At 34.0% G+C, this 15,692-nt stretch overlaps 1 protein-coding gene across 1 annotated transcript in view; it reads left to right on the top strand.

The window, feature by feature from the left end:
* The window catches only part of LOC129226912 (RPA-related protein RADX-like), a 64,383-nt gene that overhangs the window by 29,089 nt on the left and 19,602 nt on the right, over window positions 1–15,692 (top strand). Inside the window, exons 5-9 of the mRNA XM_054861542.1 lie at window positions 107–282; window positions 2,604–2,683; window positions 5,559–5,792; window positions 11,089–11,168; window positions 14,123–14,211. Coding sequence (XP_054717517.1) covers window positions 107–282; window positions 2,604–2,683; window positions 5,559–5,792; window positions 11,089–11,168; window positions 14,123–14,211 — 659 coding nt within the window. The remainder of the gene's footprint in view (window positions 1–106; window positions 283–2,603; window positions 2,684–5,558; window positions 5,793–11,088; window positions 11,169–14,122; window positions 14,212–15,692) is intronic.

Below are 15,692 nucleotides of genomic sequence, written 5' to 3'. Positions count from 1 at the left end.
AGAATAAAATCGTAGAAACATCAAAACAGTCAAATGAGAACAATAAGCAATCGTGATTGCTCAAAAAAAAAAGTTTTTCTACAGTTTATTTTTTTTGCATTTTTAGGTCTTCCAGAGTATGAAGAAGATGATTCTACACAAAATATTTGTTTGTTGCAAGATCTTGCTGATGACTGGATGAGGTTACCAAAGCCTTATCCTCCAATTTTTGTTCGGGTCATGGCACGTGGTATTTTGCATCACTATGGCTACAGTAGAAATGATGGATCACATCCTTTTATGGTAAATGCATTTGTTTTTATGGAAAAAAGTATAAAACAGTTTCAGATCCTGTAAAATTTATTGTTTTATCTTATTTTCTCTGTCAAAACTTTTTACTGAATATTTAACATTGTCACTTTCATCCTGCAATTAAAAATAATTATTTTAAAAGTAGGGTTGGCACGTTTTTGCTGAAGGTGGAAAAAAGTGCTAAAAACTGTCTTAGTAAAAATACCTTTTTTTTGCAACTTTTTGCCAAAGTGTTAAAAATAGTTACTTCTATTTACTGGGATGTTACTAAATTTTTATTCAGTGCATCATTGAAATAGTAATCTAAATGTTTAAGTTTCTACTCTCTTAGTATAATACTTTTTTGGTAAATACTCTGAATGTAGAATAAAGAGGAGAGGAAATAATAAAATAACTCACTGACTTTGATTTAAAGTTTTTAACTATTAAACAACACCCATAGCCAAGTGAATCCTCATATAAATAATAGCCGATGATCAAGTAACCCACGTGTTTCAACAATGAAACTCGCGCCACGGCATGCTAATTAGATAATATGTTTTGGTAATGTTTAACATGCAGGGAAAGGCTTTATCGTGACAAGACTGAACTCGATCCGGTAACTTAACTGTTTTACTGGTAAAACTGTCTTTTTAGGGGAATGAAGAAATGAAAAAATTGTCAACAATGGATGTTACCTACTGCAGTTTAGGGTTAATCCACTGGAGTTAGGGTTGCAATTTCAAATATCAAAATATCGCCAAACAGCCAATGGTTTTGTTCAAATAAAGAAGAGTAGAAGCAATTTTTACCTGTCATAACTTGACGGGCGACTTTCTAGTAGCAATTAAGGATTGAGAATCAAACTCCCCGAATTCTTATATCTGCATATTTGCACTTCAGAGTAAATGTTAACCCCAATGAGTATCAAAACATTCATTATACACTATAATACAGTCAGACCTTGATATAATTTCACTCACTTATAAGGTCACCTCACATATAAGGTCACTTTTCTAAAGTCCCGGCTCATTGAATAGGAATTCTATGTTATGTCTTACCGTATATATGGTCGTCTTAATACATTAATCGCTTATAAGGTCACTTCTGTTTGATTTCTTTAAATGATTTCAGTACTTAATAGAGTCACTTCCAAGAATTCTCCACAATTAACGATACTTAAAAAGTGAAAGGCCGTGTTCCTATTAACTTTGCATGTAGTGCACCAAATGCAGTAGAAAGGGAGTAATACGACAGTGACACTAAAGTATAAAGTAATAACGAAGGCTCTCAGAGTGTACTTTTTTACCAATCATGAGAGGTCAAAGCTGCAAATTTTCAGAGAACATTTAGAAAACCATTGGGCTTAAATTAAAGAAAAATCTATTAGTTCAATATTAATGATAGTTTTTTAGTTAGATAATTTGCACATCAGTTCTCTGCTTAGGCATATTTGTTAGCAGTTTTACTCTACATGAAAGTTCTAAAAAATCATTTTAAAATTTTTTATCGATTCCAAAAGTTTTTATTGGTTCAAATCTATTAAACTACTATAACCTAATTACTGATAATTTTGAACGTTTTAAATTTTAAAATGAATTAATGAATATACATGTTTATTCCTTAAACACATGGTATAAAATCTATGTTGTTCGGTTATAAGGTCACCCCGCTTATAAGGTCAGTTTTATGAAGTCCCAAAGGGTGACCTTATATCGAGGTTCGACTGTACAAATATATTATCTTTCACAAATAAATATGTTTCACAATCAGAAAAGAAAAGAATAATCCTGCACTTCTGTTAGCTTAATGGTTTTCATAACAGCTGCATTTTCAAGTGCAATATGGCTTTTTTTATCTGTGAATTTAATTTGCCTAAAAATTTTTATGTTTGCAAGGTGGACTTTTTTTAACTGCAAAACATTTTGTTTACGTCTGAAACATTCTGCAGTTTATAGAGAATTGCGTTATATAGGTCAGCATTATAAAGGTATTCTACTGTATAAAAAATGCTATAACCATTCAAGAATAAGGGTCCTAAAACTGATGCCTTCGTTTTGTGTTATTAAATGCTTTCAGTCTCAGACACACCATCTAACTTGCAGCAATATTCTTGCAATGCATATGTGTTAAATCAATATAGATTTTGTAGCACGATCGCTAATTATAGAAACAAAATGTGTTTTCTTGATGCTGAGAGCCCCAAGAACTTAACATACTTTGCCTTTTGCTACAATTATGATCCTAAAAAGTTTTTAATTTGTTCTATTTTTTGTTAATGCATTTTCTTTTGGTGGCTATGGTTTGGTGTTAATGCTTTTTGGTGATTTTAGGCACGGTTGTCTGTGGGTGATTCATCTGGTTCATGTCTTTGTGTTGTGTTTGGAAAATTACTTGCTTCTCTTTACTATGGGTAAAGGCATATTTATTTTGTTATTTTAATCAGTTGTTAACTTTATATGCGCAACTAAATATCTATTCATCTGTCACATATAACGTTAAAATACTCCAGGTTTACAAAATTGATTGTTTTAGTAGCACTGTTGTTTATTTGTATTTATTTTATGTAAGGAATTGAACATACGGTACAACTCCTCTAATGCGGACTCTAACGTGACAAAAATTTTTGTCCGCAACAGAAGGGTGTCTGCAGGACGGGGGTTTAATAATGTTATTTGCCTTAAAATCGGAGAATTAAAAATTGTCCGTATAGGAGGGGTGTCTGTTAGGCGGGGTTTTACTGTAATTGAAAAAGGACCTTACATATCAAATGGAACTAAACCAAAAGAAAACAAAATAGAGGTGATTTGCACCAAACAGAAAGAAATGAAGCCTCTTTTTTAAATGGTTGCAGGTAAAAAGTGCAGAAATATTTTTAAATCTCATTAAAAAATTCCTTAAATTGCAACGACTCTGGGACTAACAACATGAAGCTCAGCAACAGGACGATCATAGCGTAATTCTGACTAACTATGATATTTGTAAAGGGCTTTTAAAATTTTTTTTAACATTATTAATATGTTGCAGGGTTTAGTTTGAGCTTTATCAAAGTGCTAAAATATTTTAGGTTTATGAATATGAGTTTGCATATTTCTGTACATACAAATACAAGTGACGACCAGCAACAGGCTCTGGGCCCAGCTAGACTGGTCCTAGTCAATTTGCAATCCCCAGTGAAGATCAATGGCCCTCTTAAAACTGTCTACTCCTTTGCTCATTACCGTCTCTTCCGGTAAGCTGTTCCAAGGTTCCACTACCCTGCTAAAATAATAATTTTTCCTAATATCCATGTTAGCCTGAGATTTAAATAGCTTAAAACAATGACCCCTTGTCCTGTTTTCAGTGCTAAACATGCCCCAATGTGTTTCATTTTATTTTAAAGCACCAAGTAGCAAATTTATGCTTAGTTATAACTAGTTCTAAAATAAAAGATTTGGAACTAGGTAGTATAAATGGTAGGAGTAACTTTCATCTGGTTTTGGGGCAAGCAATAATACTAACAGCTAGCTGGAACGTGCCGCTATACTGATAGATTTAATAAATCTCAGGGGATGCTGCTGTAGGGTCTAAATTTGCTTGTCATTTACCCAAAAATTAGTAAGGCGTATCTGTGTTTCTCACTGCCTCATTTGTAAAAAAAAATTTGTCGTGGCTTTAAAGCATTTTTAAAGTGCAAAATTTAACAAGCTTTCGAGATTTCAAATGCAAAATTAAGTAATTACTGAGTTTTCACTTGACAGCACTGAGATTTAATTCCAAACAATGGAAACTCAATGCAGACCTGCCAACTGTCCCGTTGTTCACAGGAGACTCCTGTTTTTTTGTCAATTTTTCCCGGTTAAGGTTTAAGAATTAGTTTCTCCCGTTTTTCTTCAGATTTTTCATTTTATCACCATTTTAGCGTAACTTATCGAGATTTTCGTTTGCAAAAGGAAAATCTTTTTTATAATCCTGATTAAAGCCATAAAGCCTGATTAAAGCCATATACAAAGCCAATAAGATGCTTGGGTATATCAATAGATCTATTTCAAACAAATCTAAAGAAGTTCTTCTGCCCTTTTATAGAAGTTTGCTAAGACCTCATTTGGAGTATGCTGTTCAGTTTTGGTTTCCTTATCTTAAGAAAGATATTAATGTGTTGGAAAGGGGAGGCGGGTTACAAGGCTAATAAATGGACTTTCTCATTTAGACTACGATTGCAGGCTTAGGTTGCTAAAAATGTACAGTCTTGAGAAAAGATGAGACTGAGGGGACATGATTCAGTTGTTTAAATTTATTAAAATGAAAGATGTTATGGGGCTAAAGTTAAGCTCTGGGGAAACAAGACAAGGGGTCATTGTTTTAAGCTATTTAAATCTCAAGCTAACATGGATATTAGGAAAAATTATTATTTTATCAGGATAATGGAACCTTAGAACAGCTTACCGGAAGAGGTGGTAATGAGCAAGGGAGTAGATAGTTTTAAGAGGGCCATTGATCTTCGCTGGGGATTGTAAATTGACTGGGACCAGCCTCGCTGGGCCCAGAGACTGTTGCTGGTCGTCACTTTTGTATTTGTATAAATTGCATTGCCATATCTTGAACCTTCCGAGACCAGATGGCACCACTGTTCTGCAGAATATGTCGTATGCACGTGGGTAAAGGACTTACGCAATTTCGGTGCATTGCAGGTGTTTGGGCAGCAATCTTTAAGCATTTGTCCTTTTTCTGGTTATGTCCAATGTCTATTGAACTAAAATTCTAAGGTATTCATGGCATCCCTTGTTTTGTGTGCATTAGTATTGTTTTATGCTTTTTTAAAAATTCATGTTTAAAATAACATATATTATACAAAAACTTCAAAACAACAAAAATATCTTCTCTTCATTTTAGCAAGTTGGTTATTTTATGAAAAAGGGGATTCTTGGCTGAACCCTGATATGTCAAGAAATCACATTAATCAACTTAGTGGTATAAAATGATAATAGTGCTGTAAAACAATTGAAATTTAAAAATCAAATACAGTATAACTTTGATTTAACGATACCTGATTTAAGAATTTCCTCAATTTATTGATACATTTCACTGGTTTAGATTTAACAGCATTGAATGGCTATGCTCTTCGATTTCATGATATCCTTGATTTAACGTTAACTTTTTCTAGTCCCTTGACAATCGTTAAATCGGGGTTGTATTGTATTTCCGCTGTTGTGATGAATACTTGTGTTTCATTATATTGAATATTTCTGATCAATCAATTTAACTTTCAAGATTTCTTTATTTTTTTCTAAACCAAAATTGTTTTTCAGGGCAGTTCCTGGAACTCTCTTTATGATACAGAGTTATTCAATAAAAAAGCCAGAAAATCCGCATTTTCCTAGATTAAGAGGAGCTGCAGGAAATATGCCAGTTCTTGACATGGAAATAGTTCTTGGTGATAATAGCAGAGTACAAATTGTTCCACCTGACAATGATTTGCTTCATTTGCAAATTATCAACATGCCTCTTATTGAATATTCATTCGGCAACAGAGCATCTTTAACGTAAATCTATTTTGAATTATTTATTGAAAATGTGATGACGTTGAATCATTTAAAATATTTGGCCGCATATATGTGTGATAAGGCCGTGGTGGCCTGATCGGCATGGTGCTGGTCTCGTAACTGGAAAGTTCCGAGTTCGATGACAGCCGTTCAAGTATCCTTCGTGTTCGCTAATGACTGGGGCACGTTGAATATGTCGTGGTCATAAAGTCCTCCACGTGAATCAATACCTCTGGGGATGCTAGACCAGGAGTTGTTAGGCTTCTGGCTTGGTTCTAAATTTTGAAATATTGAGGGATGGTTCTTATATCTATTGTTTGCTGTCAGAGCTAATTCCGACTTCCTCCTAAATGATGTTCCTTAAAACAGAATCTGACTCTCACTGCCACAGATTTGTGTATTTTAGTACTCATATGGCTTTAAAAAAATTTTCCAATTTGTCATTTTCTGGATTTTTCACGTATTTTTTTTAAATTCTAATATGAAACTTTTCTTTATTCCTTATGAATTAAGTAACAGCAATAGATTGTTAAGTATAGAACTTGCAGCTCCTATTTTTTTTATCTTGAAAATACTTTTGAAGTCCTGTTTAAGGCATTGTTAAGCTTGCTATCCTCAATAGTACATTTAGCAATCCAGTTACCTCATTTCTTTTCTTAAAGCCAAATCCATCTTCTCAACCAGTGACCTGGCAGACCAGCACTGTTCCGGCAAAGAATTTTTGCCCGTCTGCTGTTACTATGGAAAGCGGTCCCCGTCCCCTGGTTGTCAACTGTCTGCGGGGGGGGGGGGGGTTGACACCCAAAGTTGAATTGCAAGTTTTTAAAAAATATGAAGCTAAAATGTATTTTTAAGGCTACAAATTAAAAAAAATTTCTGAGGGGGGAACCTCCTCCAGATCCCCCCACTTATTCTTGAAATTTGTACGTCACTCCCAGAGCTGCCAACTGCTACGAAAAAATCGTAGTTTCTACGAATTACAGCTTTAAACTAGGACGCTACAAAAACAGGTCCAAAAACTATGATTTTCCGTTTTTTTAATTTATAATCCCAAGAAAAAAAAACTGCATGGAAACTAAACCGGTAAGTTCAGAAAGTCAAACTTCTGCACTTGTGCTGCCAGTTTTGTTTTCATGCAGTTTATGGAGAAAAACTGCCAGAAATATCGTGAAAAATATAAAAGCACTTGGCCATTTCTTATTTCATCTTTAAAGATGGGTTATGTAGGATGTACTATTTGCAATAGCGATTTTTCAGTTGAACATGGTGTCGTGATGATTGTCGCATCCATATTACTTCAAAAAGACATGCCGACTGGATGAAAGGTACAGCTAATAATCAAGAACTTATCATCTTAAAATATTCAGTATAAAATCTTTTATTCCGTATTTATATTTTCTGTATCATATTTAAAATTCATTGAGTATTGTTATTTTGTCCATTATACTGTTGACAGTACATCAATGTTTGATTCTGCGGCAGCGGCCATGCCCCCCCCCCTCCCCTCCTCTGCAAAATGCAGCTACGATTTTGGATTTTCAAAAGTTGTCAGCTCTAGTTACCCCACTTATATTTCAATAGAACACAAATGTTGTTGTTTCTGAAAATATCATGAAATTTTTCTTCACATAATTTCTTTTCTTCTTTTTGTGTTTGTAGGGGCAGGGGCTTGCACAGAAATTTTGGGGCCCCTTCACAATTGACTTTTTTGGCCCCCCCCCCTTGATACTGTTTACCTCTATGTTTCATCTCTAGTTTTAAAAACTTAAATCTCAGGCTAATTGGGCACCCTTCAGGCGCGAGTCCGGTCAGCAGGTGTCCCTCCCCCCCCCCTGTGTAGAGGGAGGGGAATACACCAAATTGCTGCCACGAGTGTCACCCATGCTAGGTACGCCACTGATATACACTGGCCTCAAAAAGTTAAAGGTACAACATGTTTTTTGAAGTTCACCATAAAAAAAAGGCAGCAAAAATGAAATGCACAGTTTGCATGAATGATAGTAACGCTTTAAAACCATTTATGAAAAAACGATAGCTACCACATTTATTTAAAAGAAAAGAACTTATCTTTACGATTGTTAAAAAAATATGCAAAAATCAATCTTTTGTACTTTTGTGTGTAAGTTGTTTTGATTTTCAACTGTTGTGGGCAGTTTCAGTGATAATAGTCAATAGAGTTTAGAAAATGTCTCAGAGAGGTCATTTACCCTATTTGTTAAGGTGGAGCGTGGATGGATGGAAAGGGATTGTCGTAGGCTGATGCTGCTAGATATCTTAATGTGTCTCGTAGTGTTGTTCAGTAACTTTGGGATCAATACCATTCCAAAAATTCTGTGTCTAGAAGACCTGTTCCAGGGTGACCATGAGCTACAACACCAGGAGAAGACCGTTTTCTAGTTCTTTTGGTCCAAGGACCAACCATTACTGTGCCGCAGCTCGTTGCTGACCACTTTGTAGCATCAGGAAGAAGAATCTTTGCTACTACAATGTGAAATCTTCTTCACAATGCAGGTCTCTATGCAAGACAACCAGTTGTGTGTGTTCCCCTCAATACACCGCAGCGTAGGGTAAGAGCAGGGCCAGATTTAGGAGAGGGCAGGTGGGGTTACTGCCCCGGGGCCTCCACAGTAGAGGGGCCCCCCAATACAAATTTTACAAATATCCTAACTTTCACAGATCAAAAATATAGGATATATACATATATATCAAAATATTCGGATATATATCAAAGTATCGGATATTTTCGAAAATATGATGATATTTTCAAACCCTGATTAGGAGCCTCCACTCCTACGTTGCCCCGGGGCCTCCACACTTCCAAATCCGGCCCTGGGTAAGAGAACATGTTACCTGGACCCCAGCAGCAATGGGATTCTGTGCTGTTCACTGACGAGTCCAGATTTACATTGGAGAGGAATTCAGGGCATCTATTGATCTGGAGGGAACAGCGCACTAGATACCATCAATCCAACACTGTTGAAAGACAGTTGTAGAGGTGGTGGAATCATGGTTTGGGCAGGTCACACTGACCTGCATGTGTTCCATGGAAGAACTCTGACTGGTCTGAGATATCGGGATGAGATCCTTGATCCATATGTCCGCCCATATGCTGGTGCTATTGGTAATGACTTCGTTCTGATGGATCGTAATGCTCGACTTCACTGAGCTTGGATTGTTGAGAAGATGGTTTAGGACGAATGGAATGGCCAGCTCGATCTTCAGATCTAAATCCAATAGAACATCTTAGAGACTATCTTGGCAACAGGTTGATGCTTTAAATCCTCCTCCAAGGTGGATACATGAGCTAAAACAAGGCTTACTCTGTGTCTGGCCTTCGCTTCCTATTCCACTGTCCTAAAACTTAATAAACAGCATGGAAAATTGATGTCGCTAATGCATTTAAGTTAGGAGGGGGGGACACATTCCTTATTAGAACCAATTTTTGTACTGTTTCTAGGACATTTCACTACATAACACTGGGATGTTATGTTTTCTTCAAGAAGGGACTTTTCCGCAAAGATTGCTTTTTTTGCTATAAATCGTTTTTGCAATACACTTATACAAATTTCTGTGTCGCATTCAATAAAAAACTATTTAATGCACATATCCTCCAAATTTTTTGTTTCTACATTCATTCATTTGCAAACTCTAGACTCAAAAAACTTGTTGTACCTTAACTTTTTGAGGGCAGTTTATATACAGTCAATTCGCGATAACTCGAAGTCCGATAACTCGAATGTTACTATAACTCGAAGTTTTTATCAAATCCCGACCCCTTTGTCTTTAATTCCTTGCTATTTTTTCTCAGTATCTCGAAGTTAACTTCCTTTAACTCGAAGTTTTTCAAAGATGACTGGAAATTTATTTTGAAAGAAAAAAAAAATAATAAAATAAAATAAAAAGAAACGAGTGACTATGAGAAAAAAATTAATTCACCTTCACTTGCAATTTCTGCACATAAGACCTCTAAAGTAAGAAGGGCACATGTTCAGCCAATGTGCAATAAAGGAGTTACACGTGTGGCATTGAGTAAGCTTGTTTCGTTTTGTTGAACTGTACTGTTTACACTTTGACATGTTGCTGAAATACAAATTTGCTTTTAAACTGTCAAGTTGTCGAGTCAACTGATTGTACATTTATTCCAAGGCTGACCTAAGTTAAAATGTGTTCCCCTTCATTCTTTAGTTCGATCATTTGCTGATAAGTTCATGAGAGACAGAATAAGTTTTCTTTACTATTAAGAGATGTCTAAGCAAGTACTCTGTCAGTGATATTAAAATAAAAGAGAAACTTCTAAAGCAGTAGAATCCATGAATCCGAATTTGAAAGATGAAGATGATCCTGAAGTAGAATCAGCTCTATCCAAGTGGTTCCAGCAGTATCGAAATCAAAATCATGCTTTTGATTTTTTTTCTCTCTCAATATTTTTGATTAAACTGTGCATATTGTGCTTAAAAACTTTTTTAAGTTCTGCAATTTTGTTAGTTATATGTACATATTAATTAAAATATTCAATAATTTTTCTTTTCAAATGTCGAAAACCGAAACTAGTGGTATGTCGCACTTCCGATAAGTCAAATTTTTTCATTGGTCCCTCTAGATTCGAGTTATTGCAAATTGACTGTATATTTATATACAGTTGGCTCTCTGTTTAACGACGGCTTTTCACGGTCCCACATGGCACGCTATAGTGTTAAAAGCATTCTATTTAAAGATGATTTCTACTTAAGGACAATTTTTCGTGGTCCCTTGAAAGTCGTTAAACAGAGAGTCAACTGTATATATATATGAACCTCAAATCATGAATACAATTTAATGGGAATAACTACGCAATGTACGTATAAGGGGTATGACATTGATGTTGATGTTTCCAAGAGTTCAATGTTTTTGGGTTACTTTATAGGTACCATCTTTTTTTTTCTTTTTCGTTTTGAAGACTGATGTTTTGAAACATTGATGCTTTTCAGTCGATGTCACTTCTCTGAGAAATTTTATTATAATTTTCGATTAAAATACAAAAACATCTACTTCGAACCCAAAACATTGATGTTCCAAAAACATCGATATTAAAAACATCAACGTTTTAACAAAAACATTGATATTTCCAAAACATTGACATCATTGTTGCACCCTTACTCCCCTCCCTCATAGATCTGGAAAATATTTTTGCTTTAATAGTTTGATGTTTGATTTCTCTTATTTAAGTTAAAATTATGCCTATGAATTACAAACATTTTTTTGCCACATATATTGCAAAGTGCATGAATGATGCTGAATCTGAGTCATTTTCTTTTAGGTATGCTGCCAACGAAACTACCATTGACATGGTTGGATTAATTACGTATGTTAGTCTTTTTCACCGTTTTATGTATAAGTGTAAGTTTGAAAAAGCTTTAATTAAAAGTTTAAAATTTATTTAATTGTTAAAATTTTGAAACTTGTTCTTTAAAAGTTTTTGTATGTAGAAAAAAGTAAATCTTAAAAATGTCCATGAATACTTCTTCTTCAATGTCACTTTTCTCATTAAAACTGGGTTTTAATGCAACTGAAGTTTCTAAAAAGTACAAATTAAAAGTCCGAGTGTATTAATATAAAAAAAATTGTTGAATTTGTGTCTACAAAAAGAAAGCAAAATTGGCCCAAAAACCTAGAAAAGTCGGGAAATTTTAATGAAAAGTGGAAAATCAATTTACTTGGTTGGTGGCCGCCCTGTCACCTTTAATTTTAGAATCATTTTTCAGTTTCCATTTCATATTTTAAAAAAATACTTACTTCATGTAAAATTATTAAATAATAAATTAATGAACAAAAATTTTGCTTTCAAAATTTATTTTTACTTTTATTGTAGCTGTAGAGGTGCGAAGATATTTAATTTCAAAGTTCATGAATGTTTAAACAGAGTATGTATGAGCTAAAAGGAAAAGGATTTTTTAAGCTTTTCGCAGAGTTCCAAAAATAAAACAAGGAAAGGGGGTGAGGGTAAGAATAATCAGTTTTTCAAAAATTCAAACTTTGAAAATGAATATCTCCACACCTTCTACAGCTGAAAACATCTTTTTAAAGGAATATTTTGCTCTTTAATTTATCAGCCAATGATTTTATATGCAAGTAAATAGTTTTTTGGTTATGAAACAGTAACTGAGAAAACCCATTGGATTTTAATCCAAGATGGTGGCTCAAGTTCCCCCTTCTTTCAGCCATATTTTAATAGGCAACCCTGCAGAAACATATTACTCCAATCATAATTATGTGTAAGATTTGTGTTTTTGTTTAAAAAAAAAAAAAAAGATGGAGGTGGAAATATTGCAGTGGGATCTTGGAGTAACACTGAATAAAATTCATAATTCAAGCAGTTTTCAAATGTCCCCCCCCCCCTCTTATTTTGAGCAATAGTACCTTCTAGCAGTAAGTTACCACTCCTAAGCCAGGGCTAAGGCAGAACTACATGCAATACACCAGACAACCCAGTCATCTTATTCAGAGACTGCAGTTTCATTCTTATTAGAACTCTTCAGTCTGGATTAGTGAATAACCAAGCTGGAGGCAGATGTCATTTGAATATTGATGCTGAGAGGGCCAACTACAGGGATGAGATTCTTCTGGCTTTTGTTGGAATTCCGGCTTTCTCTGTTGGTTTTTAAAATCTTTCCTTGTTTTTTTACTATTTTCAAGCCTTATAACGCTCCTATTTTTCATAAAAATCTTGAAACATTCTGATTTTTTCCTAATTTTTGGTCCCTGTTTCCTATTTTTCCCCATTTTCCCCCTTGAATCTTTATTCTTCATGATATTTGCTGAAAACTTATATTAGGGAAACATGCCAACGAAATCAAACGTGCTTCGCCGCCAACGGCACATCTTGTTTGAAGTTTCAATCTTTTTGCATCCTGCAAATATTTTTAATGTTGGAAGATTTTTTACAGGTACCTTATATCTGCTTATTTTATTACTTATTTCAATTTTATTTTTAGTTCTTAAATTTTTTTTGAAAAAAATGCAAAAGTTAATCAAAAGAAGTATGGTCTGACTCCCACAGTCTCGGATTTTAATGAAACTTAACATGGTTACTTCTTTTTTAAATGTATTTTGAAATTTCACAATATTCATGATTAAAGAACAATCTGCCAAATTATTTCAAACACAATAAATTTGGGTACAAAATTCTACTACCTTTGAAACTAGGGATATTTTTTGTTGAATTTTTAAATATCATGGCTTACAGGGGTTATTTTGATGCAGTTTTAGAGGTTCCCCTCCCTCCCCCATGGCCAAGGGTGCGCCACCTCAACATTGTGGAGACCCCCACAAAAGCAAGAGCCCCCCCCCAAATGAGAAAAATACCCCTCAAAACACACCTTGTAAAAATTTCAATGGCGCAGTCTGCGCCACGACCCAAGTGGGCACCCCTGGTTTTAGATATCATCCCTTTTCTGCATGATTTCACATTTTTTTTTTTGCATTTTCTCCTTTTTGCTCTCTGACCACGCTCATCCCTGCAACTAACTGGTAGATAAAGTATAAATTTATCTCACTAGCGAGTGTCCGCAGCATGGTGCGGTTCAGCTCGTGAACTGTAGGCAAAGCTTGGGTATTTAAAAGTAAGTTATTGCCCCTAATAAATTTACTTTATCTACCAGGTTGTTGGCATTCTCAGCTTGAATAAGATGACATCTGCTTCCACCTTTCTTATTCACTAATTCAGACTGATGAGTTTTAATAAGAACTAAGCTGCAGTCTCTGGATGCGATGACCGAGCTGTCTGGTATATTGCATGTAGTTCTGCCTTAGGCCTGGCTTATGTGCGGTAACTTACTGCTAAATACCCAAGCTTTTCCATCAATTCACAAGCTGAACTGCACCATGCTGCGGACACTCACTGATGCGATAAATTTACTTTTTCTAACAGTTGGCACTCTCAGCTTCAATGAGATGACATCTGCCTCCAACTCAGTTATTCACTAGTCCAGACTGATGAGTTCTAATTAGAGCGAACCTGCAGTGTCTGGATGTGATGAGTGTGTTACCTTCTATTATTTAAGAGTGTTAAAGATTTCTTTCCTGCTAAAATCTGCTTTTATGGCCTCAAATTGTCTTCTCAATCCTTAAAAACTATCATCTGTAAAAATCTGTGGATACATTAACTGAGTATCAGAACAACCTTGATTTGTGTGAACTTTATTGAAATGTGCCATGTTATACGAATTATCTTTAAGTATAAATGTCCATTAATCATCAAATTTCCTTAATTTACTCTTTTTGTAATTTGTTTTGGAAGTTTTTCATTCATTTAAACTTGCTTGCATGTTTTCGTAATTGTTGCATTTTTTCAGTTGGAAAACTGCATGCACGTTGTTTTGTAGAGTTGATTGACAGTTCTGATCCATTTCCTTTTGTTGCAATTTTTTATGACAATGGACAAGTAAGTTCTTGCTTTTTCTCATTTTTCAACTAAATATAATTATAACTGATGCATTTGACTGATTATGCCAAAATGTCAAATACTAAGCTAGTTTGATTATTTTAAAAACTTTCTACATGTTGTTTTACTGGGTTAAAAGACTTGACAAAATAGTATATTTTTCTGATTAGATCTTGTTGTTCTTACAAGGGCAATAGGAAATTATGTTACTATATACAAGGTTTAGAAGGTCATGGATTTCAACCATGATCGAATTTGATTTAAAGTCATGAGTTTCAGCAACACTTGCTCGAAAATCATGGAAACTGTCAATTGGTTATGGATTTTGGGTTTTAGAACACAAATACTTGCTACATTTTACGGATTTGGGCCAAAATCTATTAATTTTAGCTGTTTTTTTATGCTTTTATACATCAACTCCAATTTTTGGCACATTTCCAAACCTAAAGGCATCCAATTCTAAAAAACTCACTCGTTTTGGTTTACTGTGTGATGTTGTACTTGGACCAGGGTTCGAAAACATTATGATATTTTCGAAAATATTGAAAATGTCCGATATTTTCAATTAGCACAAACTAAAGTTTTCAAAATAGTAGATGTGTCATCAAATCATTCTTTAATTTCTTATATTATAATTACAACTTAAAATGAACACTTCTTTAATTATTTATATCTTATATTTCAGTTTATATTTCTATCAGTTTTAATGGAGTTAAATTAGCATTGGCTGTTTTACTCATTTTTCTTCTGTTAGTTACTTTTACAGTTATATGATTCAAAAATAAATAATATGCATTACTCGGTGCACAGTCATAAGACATTTTCTTTTTTTCTGAGCAATGTTTAAAATTGAACTAGGCACTTTTAATGTGAATTAAAATTGTTACATTACTAATAATTTTATGAATGTAAAACATTAGTAAAAAAAGGAATATTATATTACTTTGTTATATTAATGATGTATTATACATTATAAAATATAGTAAATAACTTTTTGGTTATTTATAATAATAAATAATCAAAATTATTATGATTAACATACTTTTTATATTGAAAATATCATATTGAAAAAATAAATGTCGACAATATCAAAATATCATGGTATTTTCAAAATAAATAGCGAATATATATCGTGATATGTATCATGATATATATTGACTGATATATATTGGCGAACCCTAACTTGGACATTAATAATCTTGTGTTAACCTCTATTTTAAACTCTTAGATTTTATATTGAAGTCATTCTGCATCAACTGAACTGATTTTTCAAATAATCTCTACCTGACCCTCTTTTATTTGGTTGAAATATTATAGAGGTGCAGCCATGTCTTTGAAACTAACCTATGCAAAGCTCAAACTTCGTAATCCTTGTATAATGCATACTTGTCCCTCATTTTACTTGTTTTTAATGTGTTACAGTTGCAGAGTGGAAATATTAATTTTGTAAATGATATTGTCATCCTAATGTTGTCCCTAAT

Source organism: Uloborus diversus, chromosome 7 (genome assembly GCF_026930045.1).
Source record: "Uloborus diversus isolate 005 chromosome 7, Udiv.v.3.1, whole genome shotgun sequence".
Classification (NCBI taxonomy): Eukaryota; Metazoa; Arthropoda; class Arachnida; order Araneae; family Uloboridae; genus Uloborus; species Uloborus diversus.
The sequence above is the reverse complement of the archived record's forward strand: the minus strand, read 5'-3'. Positions and strand labels throughout refer to the sequence as shown.